This window comes from Meriones unguiculatus, chromosome 6 (assembly GCF_030254825.1).
Source record: "Meriones unguiculatus strain TT.TT164.6M chromosome 6, Bangor_MerUng_6.1, whole genome shotgun sequence".
NCBI classification, from domain to species: Eukaryota; Metazoa; Chordata; class Mammalia; order Rodentia; family Muridae; genus Meriones; species Meriones unguiculatus.
In genome coordinates, this window is record NC_083354.1 from 6,241,274 (window position 1) to 6,261,509 (window position 20,236).

The 20,236-nt window shown below is 34.7% G+C and overlaps 1 protein-coding gene across 2 annotated transcripts in view; it reads left to right on the forward strand.

Annotated features, from left to right (window-relative positions):
* The window catches only part of Phip (pleckstrin homology domain interacting protein), a 116,400-nt gene that overhangs the window by 57,393 nt on the left and 38,771 nt on the right, over positions 1 to 20,236 (forward strand). For both annotated transcript variants that reach the window (XM_060384690.1, XM_060384691.1), the window contains 6 exons: positions 4,844 to 4,972; positions 6,194 to 6,419; positions 10,474 to 10,611; positions 11,326 to 11,509; positions 14,062 to 14,179; positions 16,993 to 17,133. In XM_060384690.1, the coding sequence (XP_060240673.1) occupies positions 4,844 to 4,972; positions 6,194 to 6,419; positions 10,474 to 10,611; positions 11,326 to 11,509; positions 14,062 to 14,179; positions 16,993 to 17,133 (936 nt within the window). The remainder of the gene's footprint in view (positions 1 to 4,843; positions 4,973 to 6,193; positions 6,420 to 10,473; positions 10,612 to 11,325; positions 11,510 to 14,061; positions 14,180 to 16,992; positions 17,134 to 20,236) is intronic.

Consider the following 20,236-nt stretch of genomic DNA (forward strand, 5'->3'; position numbering starts at 1 on the left):
AGTTAAGCCTAAGTTACTCACATGATAACATAACTAATAGTTGAAGAGAGTAAAGAGAACAAATTTTCTTTAAGTTCATTTCGTGTTTGTTTCTTGTGGTGCACTTCTTGCTATGGAAGTGTTGAGCCAGCATTTTGAGATATGTGACCAGAGGCACCAGGAGTTGAGAACAGAAAGGCTATACTGTGCCATCTGTAATTGTCTCTTCATAGAGGTAGGAGGCTAGTAGAGAGAGTTTAGAACTAAACTTTCAGAAACGCTCCTGTTTGCCAGAGTGGACAGGAAAAGAGACCAAAATTCCTACGGTGTGTTAGACAGCCACTATGTCATTTTCAGAGTTGGGAGGAGAATAAGTGTCCACAGAATTTCATTATATTTGGAGTTGACGTAGTTGAGTAGCTGTCTTTGTTCATATATAGTAAATTAAGGCCATTTCAATATTGAAAACAGTGACAACCTTTTAAGATGTTTTGAAGGTTACTTGATTGCTAGAATATGGAGAATGTTAACAGATTGTCTTTGTTTAAGCTACAGGAATGATTGTAAGGGATGTTCAGTATACTGGATATTTTTTTTTTTTAAGCTAGTCTTTATTTTATTACATTTGTGTGGTGTGTGTATTTGGGTGTATGTAGGTCAGGACTACTTTGTGAAGTTGGTTCTTACTCTTCCACCGTGTTGATCTCAGACATTGAACTCTAGTCATTAGGTACCTTTGCCCACTTACTCATTTTACTGCCGCATGTAGTATGAATTCTCCCCCCCCCCCAGTATTGTCTAACTCCTTATACATAAAAGCTTTTTCTTATTATAAAGTCTGTCTGCTATTTGATTCTTAGGTATATGTTTATGCTAAAGTGGTTATTAGAATATTTTCTAGCTCAGTGCTTCCTTCCAACTTAGTGAAATATTTAAAGAAAAATAAAGTGAGAAAAACAAAGTGACTCTAGATATAGAATTGATAGTGAATTTGCATAAGCTACTTCGCATGCTTCATCTTTGTGTTTTGAGGTCTTCTAGAAGTAAATATTTTTCATTTCAGTCAGTCAGTCTTCCTGATTGACATAATTAGACCTTATGATTTTAGTCTGCACTTTGTCCTTTTGATATAATCAGGTTCACATTTATCTAGGTCTTTAAATAACCCTTCTGGAACATCATGATTTTAGAACTGAGTAGGAGTCTAAATGGCTGTTTCCCTACTCTTCATTCTTAAACAGAGCTCAGAGATTATTTATTTGCTCATTACTAGCAGAGTTCTTGGTCTTCTACCTCTCTTAACAAGGGTTTAATACTCATTTCCTAAAAATTCTTCTAGGATTTAGTCACAGAATTTTCTAATAACAGGAACACTATTGTCATATAGTTCTCATCTTCTACTTTAAAAAGCAGAATATAGTAATTGCTGAATATGACTTTCCTTTATTGACCCGTTTTGAAATTTTTGCCATTCTTAGCTAATACTATTTCGTGAATTATTTTAGCTATTCTTTACTGTTTAGTGTGTATGAGTTTTGTTACATGATCTTTATGTCCCAAATAATGTATAATAGGCATACTAGAGGCATAGTTCATCTGAAAGAATTTTTTCTTTTGTGTAATTGTTTTATTATAACATGGAATAAATAACAAATCTTACGCATTATTAAATTTTATGTTGACTCATTTTTTTTTTCAGGTAGACCATAGACCTCATATATTCTTTATATACATTCATTCTTTATACAAATAGTATGTTTTATTTATTTATTTTTTGTAAGATTCATTGCTTCCTACTTAGACATATATATTTAAACTTACTTTAAAATCCCTTGTTTGGTTTAAAAGATGAAATGCTTTTTCAGAGAGAATAGCTTTTTTTTCTGGTTGACTTTGTCAGTCATAATACACATTGTAAGAAGCTGCAAATAGGGTAGTCTTTTAATTACTTTTCTATTGCTGTGATAAGACCTGGGCAAGCTAAAGAAGAAAGTGGTTAATGATGGCTTAAATTTCAGAGGCAGTTTATGACCATCGTGACAAGGAGCTGGGCTGCAGGCAGGTAGGAATGATGCTGGAACAGAAGCTGAACACTCACTGATGTTCTATAAGCACCAGACAGAGATAGAGAGGGAGTGAGTGGCATTAACTCTTGAAGCCTCAAGCACAACCCCAGTGACACAGATACAACAAGGCTAGCATCCTAATCCTTCCCAAACAGGAGCCTGTGGGGACATTCTCATTCAGATCACCACATTCCACTTTCTGGCTCCTATAAACTTGTTGCCACATCAGACTGCTACAAAATGTATTTAGTCCAACTTCAGAAGCCCTACAGTCTTTTGGTCTCAAGACTGTTTAAATTTCCAAAGTCTCTTGAGACTGAAGACCCTCTCTATAATACAAAAGCAAATTATATACTTTTAACAGAAAATGGTACAAAGTATACATTACTCTTCTAAAAGAAGGAATCAGGCTGTAAGTTAGGAAATACTGGAACAAAGCAAGACCCAAACCCAACAGGGAAACTTCCAAATTTTATAGCTCTATGTCAAAGGGTTGGTTTTTGTTTGTTTGTTTCTGTTTTATTTTGTTTTTTGTTTCGCTCCCTCTTAGGCTAGTACTACTCCCTGTTTGTAGCTCCCCTTGGCAGATAACACTGCTCTGTCATCTCTAGCATATGTGACTTCATTACAGCTTCTCACATTTGGCTCTACAGTCCTTTGTAGGAGGGTTCCTTTGCCAAGTGTCTGGCCTCAATGACTTTTTCAGATTCTGTGTTATGTAGGAAGCAGATTTTGTGCAGTTGTTGCTTTAGACCTTTATAACTTCCAACCAAAATACTCTTCTGGACATCTACTAACTGCTAATATGACACATTGATAAGGAGCATGCATGTGAAGTTGAGTAACTCCCCCAGCTCCTTCCTCTGCAGATTAAATAGCCAGTGCACAGTTCCTAAGATTTCCAGAGGTTATCTTGCCATGCTCATGAAGAAAGGTCTGCCAGCTTTCCTTAGTCATTGCTAAGTGTGAGTACTCTCACACCTCTTCCTCTATACTGTTTGTGCTGAAACTTACAAACTTACAGAAAAGTGTTAGTTCTGGAGGCATTTAAAAATCTTGCTTTTTTTTTTCCTTCTTGCTTGCTTTTTCTTTTCTTTTTTTCTTTTTCTGGAAATTTTGAATGAACTGAGGACTAAAACATCTCTCTCATGTCCCAGACACTTTCTTGAAATTCTGATATAAAATTCCTTTAGAGGTTTTCTTTTGTATATGTAGTTAGTTACTTGTAAGTTTGTATAGCATTTATTTGCCTATAAAAGTACTAAACACTTAAAATGTGAATCCTGACAATTGGAGTTACAGTCTTCAGTTCTAGCATATGCTATGTGGCTAATGTCTTAGACTGCTATGGAGAAAGTAGTTCTGTCCTTCGTTGTTTTTTGAGTCATTCTAAAGTGGTACCTTCCTCTGCTATCTTACCTTCAAGTTTCTTACCCAATAAATTATCCAGTTTCATTAATGATTCATTTCTTTTACATGGTAAGTTCTTTATGTATTAGGATTAGAAAGGCTTTCTTGTTTTCTTTAATGATTATAATAAGGAAAGCTGCTTTCTTCTCTGTTAATCAGCATCTGGGATCTCATTAATAAGTCTCGTGTATTTTTATTTTTAAACCTTGAGAGATCCAAAGACAAGGTTACTTTTCTTTTTGAGGCCTTTCTATGTGCTAAATTTTAGAATAGTGTTTCTCTTTTGACTGAGGTACTTATTTTTCTTGAGAAATCAGTGGCTGTTCTGCATTTTAATTCCTGTGTTTCGTGAACATCTGCCAAATTACTAATACTCAAAGAAAGTCACCACTTCTTTCCTTCCAAGCAGTTCCTAGGATGTAACCAAGTTCAGCTTGTTCTAGATCAGTGGATACCGGAACAGAAAGGAGGTATTTCTTACCTGATAATATGTGTGTTCCGATTCTGCTAATCCAGAAATCCAATCACAGTTGTTGAAAATCATCCTTAGTTATTATTTGTTTGGGAGTCAACTCCCTAGTTTAGATGTTTCTGAAATTCAGTCCCTAGATGTGCTATAGATAGGGTAGAATTTTTACCTCTTTCAGAACACTGCTAAAGAAGTTTTCAACTGGAACATAGTCTGAAGAAGCACTGAGAGCAAAAAAAAAAAAAAAAAAAAAAAAAATCAGAGTGGTGATTGGCCACCTCTGTTTGATTGACAGGTTGCAGGGAGAAACCCATTCGTTCTGGATTAATGGAACTGGAAAACAGAAAACAATTATCAGGTAAAAAAACCCTTTTCTTTAACCTTTAAAATTCACCATTAAAAGATGAGTGAGACCACCAGGGAATTTTTTTTTTTTTTTTTTTTTTTTTTTTTTTACCAAAAAGAATAAAATTTAGTGTCTTGTAAGCAGTGATCTCTGGCTACTACTTCTGAGTGTTCAAAAAAGAAAAAAAAAATAGAAAGAAAGAAAGAAATTGCTACTGTTTCTCCATGTTCTTAGCCTTTACGGAAAGGGCAGGAATGAATGGAAATAGATGGAATGTATGGTTCATTTATGTTTTAATCCGGGTAGATTCTTTGGGTGGGAGGGAAATCTGTGTATTTTTATTTTCTGAATTGTGTCTGGTCTGTGATTAGGATTCTTTGTTTTCAACGCTGTTAATCCTGCATTTTTCATGATTTTCACAAATTTTATTGTACTCTGCTTATTATACTTATCTTCCCTTTGTCAGGATGTATGTATACTTTTAAATCTTTCCATTGTAAAATTCTAGTGACAGTAGTACCAGTTTTGTATATTTTAATGGCAATTTTCTGAATTTTGGTTAATATGTTTCAGATTGAAGGCCAAGGACATGGTGCAGTATTTGACTGCAAATGCTCCCCTGATGGTCAGCACTTTGCATGCACAGACTCTCATGGACATCTTTTAATTTTTGGCTTTGGGTCCAGTAGCAAGTATGACAAGGTAGAGTGTGATAAACATTGTATTCCTATTTCTTAAATGCACGGCTGTGGGGTTATATGATTTTCCTTACTGGGTGAGAGTTCACATTGCTAAAATCAGAACTTAGGGCTAGAGAGATGCTGAATGGTTAAGATACTTGCTGCTCTTTCAGTTTAGTTAGAGTTTGGTTCCCAGTACCCATGGCAGGAAGCTCAGAACTGGGTGTAACTCCTACTCCAGGGGATTGGATGCCTCGGTCTCTGGACACCTGCACTCACATGCATATACTCATATTGCCACTACAAACACACACAGCTACACAGAATTAAAAATTATCTGTAAAATCAGCTCAAAGAATCATACCTTAAATACTCCAGAAACTTGTTTTTAGAAAGCAGTATAAAGAAAACTTCTATAAAATCTTTTCTCTAATTAAATAGTAATTAATTTAAAAGGACCAACTTTGTACATATCCTGATAGAACAATCTAGATTTGAGTTTTTAACTTGGGATAAATTAACTTTGAATAAAAGATGATAATCTTTTAGAATGAATGAATAATTCATAATTTAGTTTATGGCATTGCAAATTAACCAATGAAAATTGAAGTTAAAGCTCTATCAAGTCTGAAATCATAATAATTTTACATTATTCCACTCTAGTGGCAGTATTTTCTTCTGTCACTTTTTTGTTGTTACTGTTACATAAATCTTGAGGATTGGAGCATAGCTGAGTGTTTTAGCATGTGTTTGGCATGTTTGGGATTCCATGTTCAATCCCTCCAAAATACTATATGCCTAACTATTTAAAATAGAATGTAGTATATGAGAATCTTTGAATGTGTACCTTTGAATGTTTCATGCCAAGATGTAATTTTACTTACCATTTAAATTAAAAAGCTTATTTTTAATGATTTTTTAAATGTATATGACTTGTTATACTAGGTTTCAGAGAAGAATTCAAGCAGGAGGTTTTTATACAATAGGCTGGGAAGAAAATAAAAAAGATATGCTTAAAATTAAGAACAGAAGATTCTTTAGTTACTTGAATCCTTCCTTTTAATTCTGGAGATCAAACAGCTCATGGATGCTGAAATTAAATCCAAGTCCCATATTGTTCTTTTACATAAAATTTTTAGTATCTTAATTTGTAGTATAGAATTTGGCAGTTCTTGGAATTCTTATCAATTTTTTCATGATAAATTTTATTTTTCCAGTATTTCATGGACCTTTCTTTTTACAGATAGCAGATCAGATGTTTTTTCATAGTGATTATCGGCCCCTTATCCGTGATGCCAACAATTTTGTATTAGATGAGCAGACTCAGCAGGCACCTCATCTCATGCCTCCCCCCTTTTTGGTCGATGTTGATGGAAATCCTCATCCATCAAGATACCAGAGATTAGTCCCTGGCCGTGAAAATTGCAGAGAAGAGCAGCTGATCCCTCAAATGGGAGTGACTTCTTCAGGTGGGCATCCGTTTTCATGGTCAGTTTCTCACATATTTTAAAACGTTTTTACGTATTTATTATAAACAAAGTTCTTTCAAGAAATACATAATCATTACATAATAATTAAAACATTGGAGATTTGAAGCAATAATTCTGGTTCATACCTGTTTCTAACCTCAAGGGATTAATTGGATTGTCTTGTACTTCGTTTATTCCTTTAGCAACATTAATGAAAACCTTCTTTTGTCTTGAGCTGCTAAGCCTTGAATATTCGGTAGGAAATTAAATTTGATCCATCCTCTCTAAAACTTGGTTACAAAGATTAATAATAATAGAAAGTTATAAACAAATACAGAGTGGTAGAAAGTTATAAACAAATACAGAGTGGTAATTGTGATTGATGTTAATAATAGTGAGAAAACCTAAAACTAGATTGACTATTCATTTTGGAGTGTATTTTGAGGCATGAACTCTTTTTTAATTGTTTGTTTGTTTAAGTAATTTGAGACAGGATCTTACTAGGTAGGGTCAGCTAGCCTTCACGGTATTCTAAACTGTTCTTCAATTTCCAGAGATCCATGTGCATCTGCCTTTTGAGTGCTAGAATTAAAGTAATGTGCTGGCACACCTGCCTAGAAGTGATCAAATTTTAAAGTTTGTGAGAAGATAGGCTAAAAAATAAGAGAGCTATTTTTGTGAAGTTATGGAATGTTGAAGTCACATGGACTAAAGAACTGATGATAGTGTAGACTCTTCTTCCTATATTTGACAAGTGTAACACTGACTTATTAAGTGGAGATAATAAAGAACTTCTAAAGATTCAACCAGTTTTGTCATTAGGAATGTTATTTTTATAGACTGAAAAATATGAAGATACTAATACTTCTAATGCTGGTAACTTCTGAATACATTTTGTGCTGAGTGAGCAATAAGTTCAGGTCGTATAAATAGCAGAGAAGACTCATGTGGTCATAGAGCAAACTATAGGATTGAGTGTATATTGGAATAAGAATGGACATACTAGATTAAAGGTGCTGATCCTTAAATTAGACATGCCCACACTGCATGGAGGGTAAAGAAAAACCGTTAGGGGAATTGCTTCCATTGCCCCTTTATAGTATAGACTTGAATCTCCAATAAGTAAAGCTAAAGTTTCTTAACATACTCACAGAAGCTAAGAATAGCTACCAGTTGACAACTAATCATATATTTAGATTCTAGAAGTTTCAGTACTAGGGAAGTACTACTCATGTGATTAAAATTAATGAGGATGCATGGAACTCTCTTGGTGTGCACCTACCATGATCAGATTTTTCCCGGCTCTCAAGGTAATTTCCTTACCAGGGGTTTTAGGAAAAGGAAATTAAGGAAAAGATATTTCTTCAATGTTACTGTAATTGTTAGTTTCCCTCCATTTTACAGCTTATATAAAGCTTTCATATATATTTAATCACTGCATCCTAAACATTTGCAAAACATATTTTACAGTTGTCATATAATTGGAGACACTATATGCCTGACTCTGTTGGAGCTTTTAGTAGTGCTAGGTACCTTTATCCTTCCTGCGAATACCCAAAGGTAGAAACTTAAAACAGGAAAAGGTGATTTTAGTGATTCCAGTTTAGTGAGGGTCACATGACAGTGTGGTGAGTAAGGTGGAGCAGCTTAGTCAGTGGAGCAAGGGCATGTGGGTGCAGTTGTTCATGTGCCAGCAGAAGGGAAGAAGAGAACGTTACATTGTAATCAAAGGTGGCCACTGTTACTCATCCACTTCCTCTAGCAAGAGGGTCTACAAATTTCAAGAGGCTGGGAAGATGGCCCAGAGCTTGGCAGCTTCTGGCTGGTCCTCTGGAGGTCCTAAATTTGTTTCCCAGCAACCACATGGTGGCTCATTACCATATATAATGGTATCTGGTGCCACCTTCTCGCATATAGGCAGAATACTGTATAGATAATAAATAAATCTTTTTTGGGGGGGTGGGGGGGAAGCACACACAAAATAGTGCCACAAACTGAAGACTGAGCTTTCAGAGCATATCCCTATGAGAAAATTCTAGATTCAAAGCATAACAGAATTATAAAATGGCATGAATCTCAGATAAACAGCAGCTATTTGTAATGGCTCATAAGAGAACCTTCAGCAATAATTCTAACTTCTTAGTACTTTTAAAATGTTTTCTAGTTCTCAGAATTGTCCTTATTTTAGAAATGACATACAGAAGTACCAAGTGGAACAAAACCCAATTCTTTTTAGAAAAATATTACAAACTGCATTTGTTTGCACATTTAGGCTTATGAAAATTTATTTGCTAAATATTGCAAAGCTGAATAAAACTAGATGTGACTACTGCAATAATAAATTTATTGAAGTGGAGTTTTGTTACATTGATACCTAATTGTACTTTTTAAATTGTAAACCTAAGCTATGCCAGATTATTAATATTTAAATATTAGGAAATTCAATGTGGACATTTTGCCTTTGCTGTCTTTCTCTACTTTTTAGCTTTGTGACCCAGTCATTTTATTTCTCCTATTTAATTACAGTTTTTTAATGAAAAATAAGTCATCTAATATGTGGTATTTTCTCTTGAGGGGGGGAGGTTTGAGACAGGGCATCTCTGTATAATGGCTGTCCTGGAACTCGCTCTGTAGATCAGGCTGACCTTGAACCCACAGAGATCCACTTGCCTTGAACGCAATCTGACAACTGGGATTAAAAGTGTGGGCCACCACTGCCCAGCTTCTAGACTTTCTTATTACTATTTCAGCATATTTCTACTTTCAGAATAGCATTTGAGTATTTTCTTTGCAATTGATGTCCACCCTAAAATCCTGACCTCATTAGACCTTAGAAGGTTAGGGTTAGATTTATTTTATTTTTAATTACATTTTTGCAGGGGTGATCTGGTGTAGGTGGATTCCTGTGTGCAATCCCCACAGAGCTGGAGTTAACCAAAAGGATGTGGATGCTGGAAATTGAACTAGGATCTTCTGCAAAACCAGCACAAGCTCTTTATTACTGAGCTCTCTCTCCAACCCCAAGATTGAACATTATGTTTCAATTTATGCTAGATTTAGAAAATACACTTGAGAAATGAATTTACTGAGTTTTCTTTATATATTACGTATTTGCCCTTGTACTAAAATAGAAGATTGATAAGGACCTGAAAGAGGGGAATGGGTTGTTCTTTCAAGGGGATTTTGGAAAAATGTCACTGTGAAAGCAAAGAATATTTTTAGTTGCTATTTGAAGGATGAGTTACAATTTTATCATATGTATCCTTATGGTGAAATTTCATAGTAAAAAGCAGAAGTCAAGTGTATTTGTATGACAGGCATAAAGGGGACTAATGAATAGGTTTGGTTAAAATAAACCAAATTCTTTCATGTGTCTGAACACTTATGTGACATGTTCTTCACATGCTTAACCTAAGTCTCCATTCAATGCTGTCTTCTCAAAGATGGCTGCTCTGACTGATGGCTCAGCATATCTTTCTTTCAGTTCCTCTTTCTCTTTCTCATCACCTTATTTTTTGCATTTATCTGAAGGCTCATATTTTAATTGTCCCAATCAGGATGGGTTGTGTGTTATAGGAGAAAGATCTCAATGTCTCTAATTTGTCACTGGATCTCCAATGCTAGGCATAGCCTCAATTAGACAACCAAGAGTTTGTTGAATCAATGTGACAGTTGTCAGAAATTAAGGTGTAAGTACGGAGTTCTACTTTTGCCACTTCTTATGTAAGTGGGAAATTGTGTTTTTGCTACTTCCTAGATATCTAGTATGTCTTTGGGTGTTTCATTACTTTAAACTGTATAATGGAATTAATAATTTGGTAACTATAAAGTTTATGAATGGTTGAGTCATGATAAGCACAAAATACGCAGTTATCCTTGTCATCATTACTTTTGTAAATTAAAAATAGGTTGTGGATAGGTTTTTTTGCTATCACTTACAAATGTGATAGCAAAGACGTAATGATTTTACGTCTTTACCAAAGGAAAGTTCATGTTTCATGATGGCCTTTTCTGAGACTAATTAGTAATTTTTTTTTTTATTATTATTACATAGGATTGAACCAAGTTTTAAGCCAGCAAGCAAACCAAGATATCAGTCCTCTAGACAGTATGATTCAAAGACTACAGCAGGAACAAGACCTGAGACGTTCTGGTGAAGCAGGTGTCAGTAATACCAGCCGTTTAAACAGAGGTAAACTGAGATTGTACTATAAAACCTGAAGCCACTTTAATCAACAGCAATAGAGAAGTGACTAGACAATTACAGTACATCCATAATTTGAAACAGGCAACCAAAATGAGATCATGTTTTTTAAGAGTAAATATAAGGTTTTACATTAGATGAGTTTTTAAAATATGTAGATCCTTCCACTTTTCCTTACGTAAACATTAGAGATAGGTCTCTGGTCACCACGTCCTCTTTGCTGTGGATGTGAGCCAGGACTTTATTCATACTGGGCAAATGTTCTTACCGTAAACCTGAAAAACATGAAAAATCAGCTTCTTATATCATCTTCAAAGCATAATCAGTCAGTTTTAGTTCTTTGCTCTTTGTATATTTAATATTAAGAGAAAAGTTAAATTGTTGAACCTTAAAAAATGTCCTGTATTTGCTTTTCTTAATTCTTGAAAGACTTAGCAATTTTTAAGTAATGATTTTGTACTTGCAGTAGATGAACAGTCCAAATTATGATTCATTACTTTATCCAATCAATTGAATAACCACTTTTTTTTTTTTTTTACTAAACTTTTGCTCATGTTTTTTTATGATAATGGTAATTGAATTCTTTGCTATCAAAGCTTTGTATGCAAGGAAATTAGGTCGCTTTTGGTTATAAACTTAAGTGAGGTGAGTGTCTAAGTAGAACTTAACCATACTGATTTTTTTTTTTTTTTCCTCTTTTAGGGTCTGTAAATTCTACCTCCGAAGTTCACTCACCACCAAATATAGGGTTGAGGCGCAGTGGGCAAATTGAAGGTGTGCGGCAGATGCACAGCAACGCTCCAAGAAGTGAAATAGCTACTGAGCGAGATCTTGTTGCTTGGAGCCGAAGGGTAGTGGTACCTGAGCTCTCGGCTGGTGTAGCTAGGTAAGGGGAATTATCAGTTGGTATTTACAATAAATGCTTGTATTCATTTTGACTGATATTCTTGAAAATACCATTTCTACCTTGTGATTTATTTTAAACTCTTATTTTAAGCTTATCACTGCTAAAAAATGAATTTTGAAATATGTTTGTCCAGAACAATCTGTGTAAATAGTATGAGATGGGAGTGTTATGATAGGAGAAAGGGTGATAGGTTAGGTTTGCTAAATGTTTGAATACCAATTCAAATTTCACTTTGTCCTGTTGGTATCCTTTGTCTGTGTGAGCATGAATATGCAGGCATTTGTCTGTGTGTATATGTGCAGAATTTAGTAGTTGATGTCAGGTGGCTTCCTCTGTTGTCGTACACTTTATGTTTTGACATGGGGTCGCTGACTGAACCTGGAACTCATTGATTGAGCTCCAGGGACTCAGCTGTGTGTTATGTCCTCCCACATAGTCCCAGCGCTGAGGTTAAGGATGCAATCAAGCTGTACCATCTGTTCTGTAGGCAGGTGCTAGGGATCCAAGTTCAGGTTCTCATGTTTGTGCAATAGGACTTCCTTTAACTAGTGAGCCACATGAAATACCACCATGTAGCTATCAGATCATCTCAAAAGTAATTGATAGCACCAAGTACGGGGTAAAACCACTTTACTTTTTTCTATTTTATTTTTGTGGCAACATAACATGACACAGACAATCTGGAATTCTGTTTTGTACTTTATTATGCAACTGTCATATATGACTTCAACAATTGTATCTTAGAAAGTTACTCTTATTAGCATATGGTAATCATAGATATTAATGGGCTTCATTATGACATTCATTCATTCCATATGTTTGTGATTTTGATTATTTTCACCCCATCCCCTTTTGCCCTCTTTAGTATTCCCTGATCCCCTTGTTTTTCATGACTTTTTACCCTTATACTTTTGGTATTTGTTTGTTTTGATGACCCCGTAAGATTAATTATGATTGCTTAAGTGAGCATAGGTAACAGGTAACTTATATGGACTGGGCAGCTTACTAGTATACACCACTGAAAAAATGTCTCTTCATCAGCAAACATTAACTACCAGTAGCTTCTCAAGGAAGGATGAGACCTTGTGCCTCGACTCTAAAACTACCATTAATTTCCTGTAAATCCTCAGAGAGCTTTGTGGCCTTGTGGATCTCTCCCTTCCCATCACAGTATTTGAGGGACCCAACTGCTATGAGTTCATGAGTGCAGTAGCCAAACCTAAGGGGAACAAACTCAGATTTCCTTCAGTGGTATATTGTTAAGCAAACTGTGGATAATTCTACTTTATAAAGAAACAACTTATGGATGAAGTAACTTGGATAACTTTGTCCTGAACCATCTCAAAGTTATTGTTTGATTTCATTTATGAACATGAATTATGTTCATTTATGAACATGAATAATGTCACAGGGTTGGAGAGCATATTAGTGGTCACTAAGAATTTGGAGGGAGATTTGAAGTAGAAGAAAGTGTTAGTATGATAATAAAATGGCAACACAAAACATCTTTGTGTTGATGGAGTGTTCTGTATGTTGATGTGGTAAATATGTAAGAATACACGTAATACATTAGCATAGAACCAACATTCACAAGTGAGTAGCCTTAAAATTGGAGAAACCTGAAAGTTGACTAGTTGTTTGCATCATTGTCAGCACCATAATACTATACGATATTTTTGCAAGCTTTTACTATTGAAGAAAACTGAATAAAGATTACAAGAATTTCTGAGCTCTTTTTCACATCTATATGTGAATTTAAGATTATTTCAATATGAAAGTATAAAAAGGTAGAAAACTTTCTGAAGATTTAAATTTCATTTTTCATGAATATGATTAGATTCAAATTAAAATGAAAGTATTAATATGCTGTAGTATGAAAGTATCAGCAGTGTGTGGTATTCTGAATATTCCTTCCTGTTTTTCAGCTTGGGAGAAATTAAAGCTTAAAGACTCAGTTCCTTTGCAAGTCAATAAAACTTCCAAGATAAAATAAAAATAATATTCTCTAGTTCTAAAGGGTTGGATTTAATGAAATTAAAATTCAGAGTTAATACTCTGTCTTTTCTTTTTTTTCCTCCTGTTCATTCAGTTTCAGCTTGATGTCTGGCATGGAACATGGCTTTTGTCTTTTGAGTGGTAGGGTAGGATATATGTCACTGGAAAAATTGTGTCTGCTTCAGGAATTGGTGGTTCAACTTTAAGGCTCTGCAGTTAATAGATTGTATGTATACTATTTGACATATAGGAGTGTGTAAGCACAAGCTAATGGAATATTTGGAATATTCCAAATAAGAAAGAGGTCTTAATAAAACTTTGCATAATTTAATGCTTGACTTGATTTATAATTACCACAGCAGAGACATTTTGAAGTGAGGAGAGAAGCAAAACAAGTCTCTTATGTCCTGAGCATGTGTTCCACCTGGAAAGAAAATTCTAGAACTAACCTCACATTGTTACTTTAATATCTCACTTTCATTTAAAAAAAAATCAGTTGTATATTAATGTTTATGTTTCTTAATATTCTCTTTTAGTAGACAAGAAGAATGGAGAACTGCAAAGGGAGAAGAGGAAATAAAGAGTTACAGGTCAGAAGAGAAAAGGAAACACTTAATGGTTGCAAAAGAGAATAAAATACTTACTGTCTCAAAGGTAAATATTTGATATTTAATGTTATGGGGCTAAGTCTAATGACCAGTTAAAAGCTTCCTCTTAAAATTATAAGCATTAATATAAGAAATTAATATTAATAAAAATTACTACTAGTTTGTTTCTGGTTATTTATTTGGATTATTTTACTTTTTTCACTTAAAACTTCTGTTTATGCAATTTTTGTCTCTTAACATGTTTTTTCTCCAAATGCCAAGTTGTATGTGTGTATATTAATAAACTAATCAAGTTAAGAAAAAGTGTTTTTCATTCCTTCCATTAGTTGTATATTATAAAACTTTTTTGTTGCTGTTTTATTCTTATCTGTTATTTGTAATCGGCTCATGTGATGTTTGCTAGAACAAATAGCCCTTTTCATTATTAATATGGATAGGTTGATGGCTAGAGAAATCTCTAAGTGGTTATGAGCACTTGCTGCTGTTAGAGAGAACCTGGGTTTAGTTGCTTGCCGTTTTCTTCAGTTTCAGGGGAATCTAGCAGCCTTTCTGAACTCTATGGACACTAGTTATAACATGGCACACATACAGACATGCAGGGAAGTCACAAATAACCACTTAAAAAAATGAAGAATAGAGTGTCCCTCGTATTTAGTCTTGCAGTGGTCCTACCCTGCAAGACTTGTATTTCCCTCTTCTAGCTTAGCTGGAAACTTTCAGAGCTATCATTTCTGGAGTTTAAAAAGACTGCGAAAGAGCTTCTCAAGCAAGCCTTCATTATCACTGAGCAGTAATTTAAACGAAGAAAAAATTACTGGTTTCTGACCAGCTTACTCCTTGGTAGAGATTGACAAGATTGACTCAGTTTATAAGGTGCTGCCTAGCTTAGAAAGCAAAGTTGGATCCCAGAAACCAGCATAGTAGAAGAGAACTGACTTCACAATATTGTCCTCTGACCTTTATATGGATACTACTAATATACAAACACACAAATAAGTGACTGTGATTTAAAATGAATACTGGAGACTTTTTTCATTTTCTTATTTCTCCAGGATTTGACCACATAACTTAAGATAGTCTGAATTCTCAGTTAAAGTTATGGGATTAAGATTCGGTCAGTAGGAAGGTGTAAAGAGTGGATATTCTCTTTGATGCTGCTTTTTAGTAACGTTATGCCAGGTTTATCATTGGCCACAGCATTATCTCGTGATACTCTAATAAACTAGCCTCTATTTTTTGCTCAAATGGGAGAAAATAAGTATTACTTAACAGCAGGCTTTCATCAAGGCATTTAAAATAGCCAAGTATGGTAGCTATTGTCTCTAATCCCAGCCTGTGGGAAGCTGCGGTAGGAGAATCCTAGCAGCTTGAGGCCAAATCCACTTAAATTGCTTCTTATGTTCTTCTATTTGGAATTTATCTTACTAGAAATGTCAAATTGTGGATATGGCTTTCCATAGTGAGAACATAGTAATTTCAAATGGCATGGATTTAAGTAGTCAGAAATTTTGTATGCCAAATGAAAATGAATATTAAAATTTTAATAGTGGATTAATCAGTGTTTGACAAAGTAGAGCATCATTTTGTTTTTATCTTTACATACTTTCCAAGATTTCTATAAAAACTTACAACAAATGTGTTTAGAAAGAATCTTGGGGTTTTATGTGACCGTTGATTTCACTTTCTTTCTTCACTGAGAATAATTTAGGTTTAGAGTTAGTTTGTGTCAGATTTTTCTACTGTTCTCTTCTAATGTCAGGTTCATTTTTTTAAAAAAAAAAATACTTGTTTTGTGAATGGTTGCCTGCTTGTATGTATGTGCACTCTGTGCATGCAGTGCCAGGAGAACCCCTGAAGTTTAACAGATTGATGTGAGCCCATGTGTGCGTTCTGGATTTAAATTTAGGTCTTCTGCAAGACCACCAGTGCTCTCAGCTGACCATCTCTCTAACTCTAAGTTCATTGTTGTTTAGGGCAATTTTTAAAACTTTCTTTTTTAGTCTATGATATATGTTCAGTGTAGGTTTTCTTGATTTGTACAACTCAGTTCTAAAACCTTAAAACACTGGCATATTTTTTCTTTCTTTTTGTTGTTGAGGCAGGGTTTCAGCTTTGGATCCTTCTGTCCCGGCCTTTCTTCCAAGTCCTGTGTTTCAAATTTGTTTTTATTTGAAACTTTGAGCAGTAGTTAACCGGTTTTTATATTCTTGTTCATGAACATATATTTCAGTCTGAATGGTCAGCCTGCTCCCTTTCCCCATTACTAGTTAAATGATTAGGTTTTGGGTTTTTTAATTTTTTCTTTATAGGGATCTTTAGTTGGTTCTTTTTTGTAGCATTTGGTTTTCTGAAACAAGGTCTGTACTTAGGGATGTGATGTTTTTCATACTTGAAGTTGCATATTATGTTAGGAGCATGTTATGTTTGAATATGTCTGTTACTGTTTGACTTTGTCAATTTGTTCTTGATTGTTTCCATCTGAAGATGTTTGGTTCCCCCTTCCCCTTTGGGGGAGGTAGGTTAGAGATAGGCTTGAGAGAGGGTCTCTACATAGCCCTGACTGCCCTGGAACTCTTTACATAGCTGAGTGTAGTCTTGCACTCACAGAGATATACTTCCCTCTGCCTCTTGAGTCTGGGATTAAAGGACTGGGCCACCATGCCAAGGTTGCAAGTGACTTTCTTGAGATTTATTTCAGAAAGAATTTCAGTTGGTACCATGGACTAAAAAAAAAAAAAAAAAAAAGTCCATTTCAGTGATACCTTTAATATGTATGAGCTTCCCATAATAATTGCTTTTATACAAGAAGGCCTATTCCTTAAAGTCTATTGTGAGTAAATATTACTTTTATTTTTCCAGAATCATGCTCATGAGCATTTCTTGGATCTTGGGGAGTCCAAAAAGCAACAGGCCAATCAACATAGTTACCGTACAAGATCTGCACTGGAAGAAAATCCCAGGCCACTGGAGGAGATAGAAAATGGGACTAGTTCTTCAGATGTAAGATCTTAGTACATTCAGTAATCTCTATATATCTTGTACTTATATTTTAAATATGGCTTCCATTATTTGTGTTCATTGATGTACTTCTAATTTTGTTATGGCATTTTTGGTTTTATACTAGTCATATCTTTCATTTAAAAAAGAGCAGCCATCCAGAGATATCATTTAGTCAGTCTTAAATTTACAAAACAGATAGTCCATATGGATTAATTATTTTGAGTTCTCTTTGGTAAGTAAGAAGGATACCTTGAGAATGGAGTATGTTAAGTACAAAATTTTAATTAATGAAAATTCTGTAAGGGTTCTGAGGTTCAAAGATGTTTAAGCTTTATATCTATGTAACTGTTTAATGGTGACCAATCATTATGCAGGTTCCCTTTATATTAAAGCTGAGATGTTAAATTTATTTCCTGATGCTCTGTTTTAGTCTGACTATAACAGTATTTAGAAGCAGTTGCCCTTTTTAGTGTTTTTTGTTTTGTTTTGTTTCCCTTTATTTTTTTTTAAGCCCAGTAAAAAATTTAGAGCTTCTTTCTTATTCTTAAATTTTTACCATTACTTATATACAACTTGTATCTTGTATTATGAATATTTCAGAATTTTCTTGAGTATCCGGGGTGACCCTATTTACAATGTAGGTTAGTCTCCTAATCCCAGGTACCATGAAATATATCTGTAACCCATCATGTAGGAGACTGACATGGGATGTGCTTGAGTCCAGAAATTTGAGGCTTGTTTTGGCAATATTATGTAGATCCAATCCCAAAAACAACTTTTAAAAATTAATAATTAGAAAAATGTGTTACATCATTCTGTGATTCTTTTCCAACAGAATTTATTATCTTTTTAATTTTCTTATAGACTCTATTTTTGACTAGTAAAGAATATTCTTGAGAGACAGTAAAGATCTGTTTTCTCATATTAGCCAGAATAAACCAGCTATTTCAGGAAATCTCACATGTTTTAGTCATACCTTTTCATTGCAAACAAATTTTCTCCTTCATAGGGAAGAGGTCTGATGCTGTTCTAGAGTTTAGTTTCCTGTTGCCACCTTTAACGTGATTTGTTCTCAGTCAGATATCACTGCCTGCACAGATCTGTACCTTCTTTGGAGGAATAGTTGTTTCCTTCTAAAAGACACGTTATTCCAGGAGGGATCAGGGGTCTTTACAGTACTTAACACAATGTTAAAATTACTTAACAAAACTCAATATGCAGTTTCTTTAAGCCCTGCTCTGTTAGAATGATGTGGTTATTTTATCAAAGTGGCAGAAGTATAAACTAATTATCTGATAGGAGAGATGGGAGGGGTTGATTTTGTTGTTGCAACAATGTAAAATACTTTTACTATCCAGTTTATCAGGAACTTAGGTATTTTGACAATTACAGCAGTGGCATGAAAATTTCAGTCAAGTTTAGCATTCTTTTAAGGCAGTCAAGTAAATTTTCTTAGAGAAACTAGAGTATGTTTATAGAAAGTAATTACTAATGGAAAGAAGCCTGGCTATTTTTGGTTCAAGTATTTTGTCTTTTAAAGTTTTGAATTAAAAATTAATTTTATTTCTTTTCTCTCCCTTTAAGGAAAAACATGAAATATAAAAAATACCTATCATTTATTTATAGATTTTACTTAGCTTACTAAACACTTGAATAGTTACATAGTTCACATTCTTCACTATGATAACAAAATAGGAATATTTTCTCCCTTTAAAAAAAAAAAACACATACACACAGACAAGCAGCACTAAAAAGACTCAGCAGGTTACATTTGTATATTTTTTGCAGTAAATGTATAGCTAAATAAACAACAAAAAGAGTCCAGTGAATGGGATCTGGTGATTAAAAGGGGGAGAAATGATATAGTCATATTTAATTAAAATTTTAAAAGTAAAATATTCTGTTGCTAGAAAGATGGCTCAGGAATGGAAAGTACTTGTTGCTCTTCTAAAGGATCTGTGTTTTGTTCCCAGTACGCACATGGGGCTCCCAACCAACTGTAACTCCAAAACTCCAGTTAGTTCCATGTACTAATCCCCTCTTCTGTTTCCAAGCAGCAGGCTCTCACGTGGTATGCATGCAAACACAAGACAATACTCATACATATAAAATAAATAAATTTTTAACAATTATTTTTCTTTAACTTGTAAAGAGTACTGCCCTCTTGGAATGGTTTAAATGTGCCTACCAAGTAGTAAAACTGAATCATTCTTGTTTAAAATTACCAAGGCTTTGGACTGCAGTGACCTAGGGTGCAATAAAGCCTTTGTTCATAATGGTTGTGCTGCCTCAAACAAATTTCTGCAAGTTCCTAAAACTTTTATTTCTTGTATTGAGGTGACTTATTCTTATTTCTAATCCTTGTTAAGTCTAAATAACATGACCAACACAAAGCACTTAAAATAGTTCAGTAACTTGGGAAATGATCTATTGGGATATGGCATTTGTATAAAGAACATATATACCATTTCTAATAAAAAATAAAACTTTATTAAAAAAATAGCTTCACCCATAGTATTCTCTGATCTTTGCAGAGGAGAAAGTTTGTCGCTCTGTTGATGATTTTTTTAATATAATTTTGATTTTTTATATTAATTACAGGTTATTTGTTTTGTATCCCAGCTGTAGCCCCCTCCTTCATTCCCTTCTAATCCCACCCTCTTTTCCTTATCTCCTGTGCCCTTCCCCAAGTCCACTGATTGGGGAGTTCCTCCTCCCCTTCCATCTGACCCTAGTTTATCAGGTCTCATCAGGACTGCCTGCACTGTCCTCCTCTATGGCCTAGCAAGTGTCAAAGAGCCAGCCACTGAGTTCATTTCAGAGATAGTCCCTATTCCCCTTACTAGGACACCCACTTGGATACTGAGCTGCCATGGGCTGTGTCTGAGCAGGGGTTCTAGGTCATATTCCTGTATGGTCTTTGGTTGGAGATACAGTCTCATAGAAGACCCCTGTGCCCAGATATTTTTGGTCCTTGTGGAGCTCCTCTCCTCTCCAGGTCTTACTAACTCCCCTTCTTTCATATGATTCCCTGCACTCTGCCCAAGGTTTGGTTATGAGTCTCAGCATCTGCTCTGATACACTGCTAGGTAAAGTCTTTCAG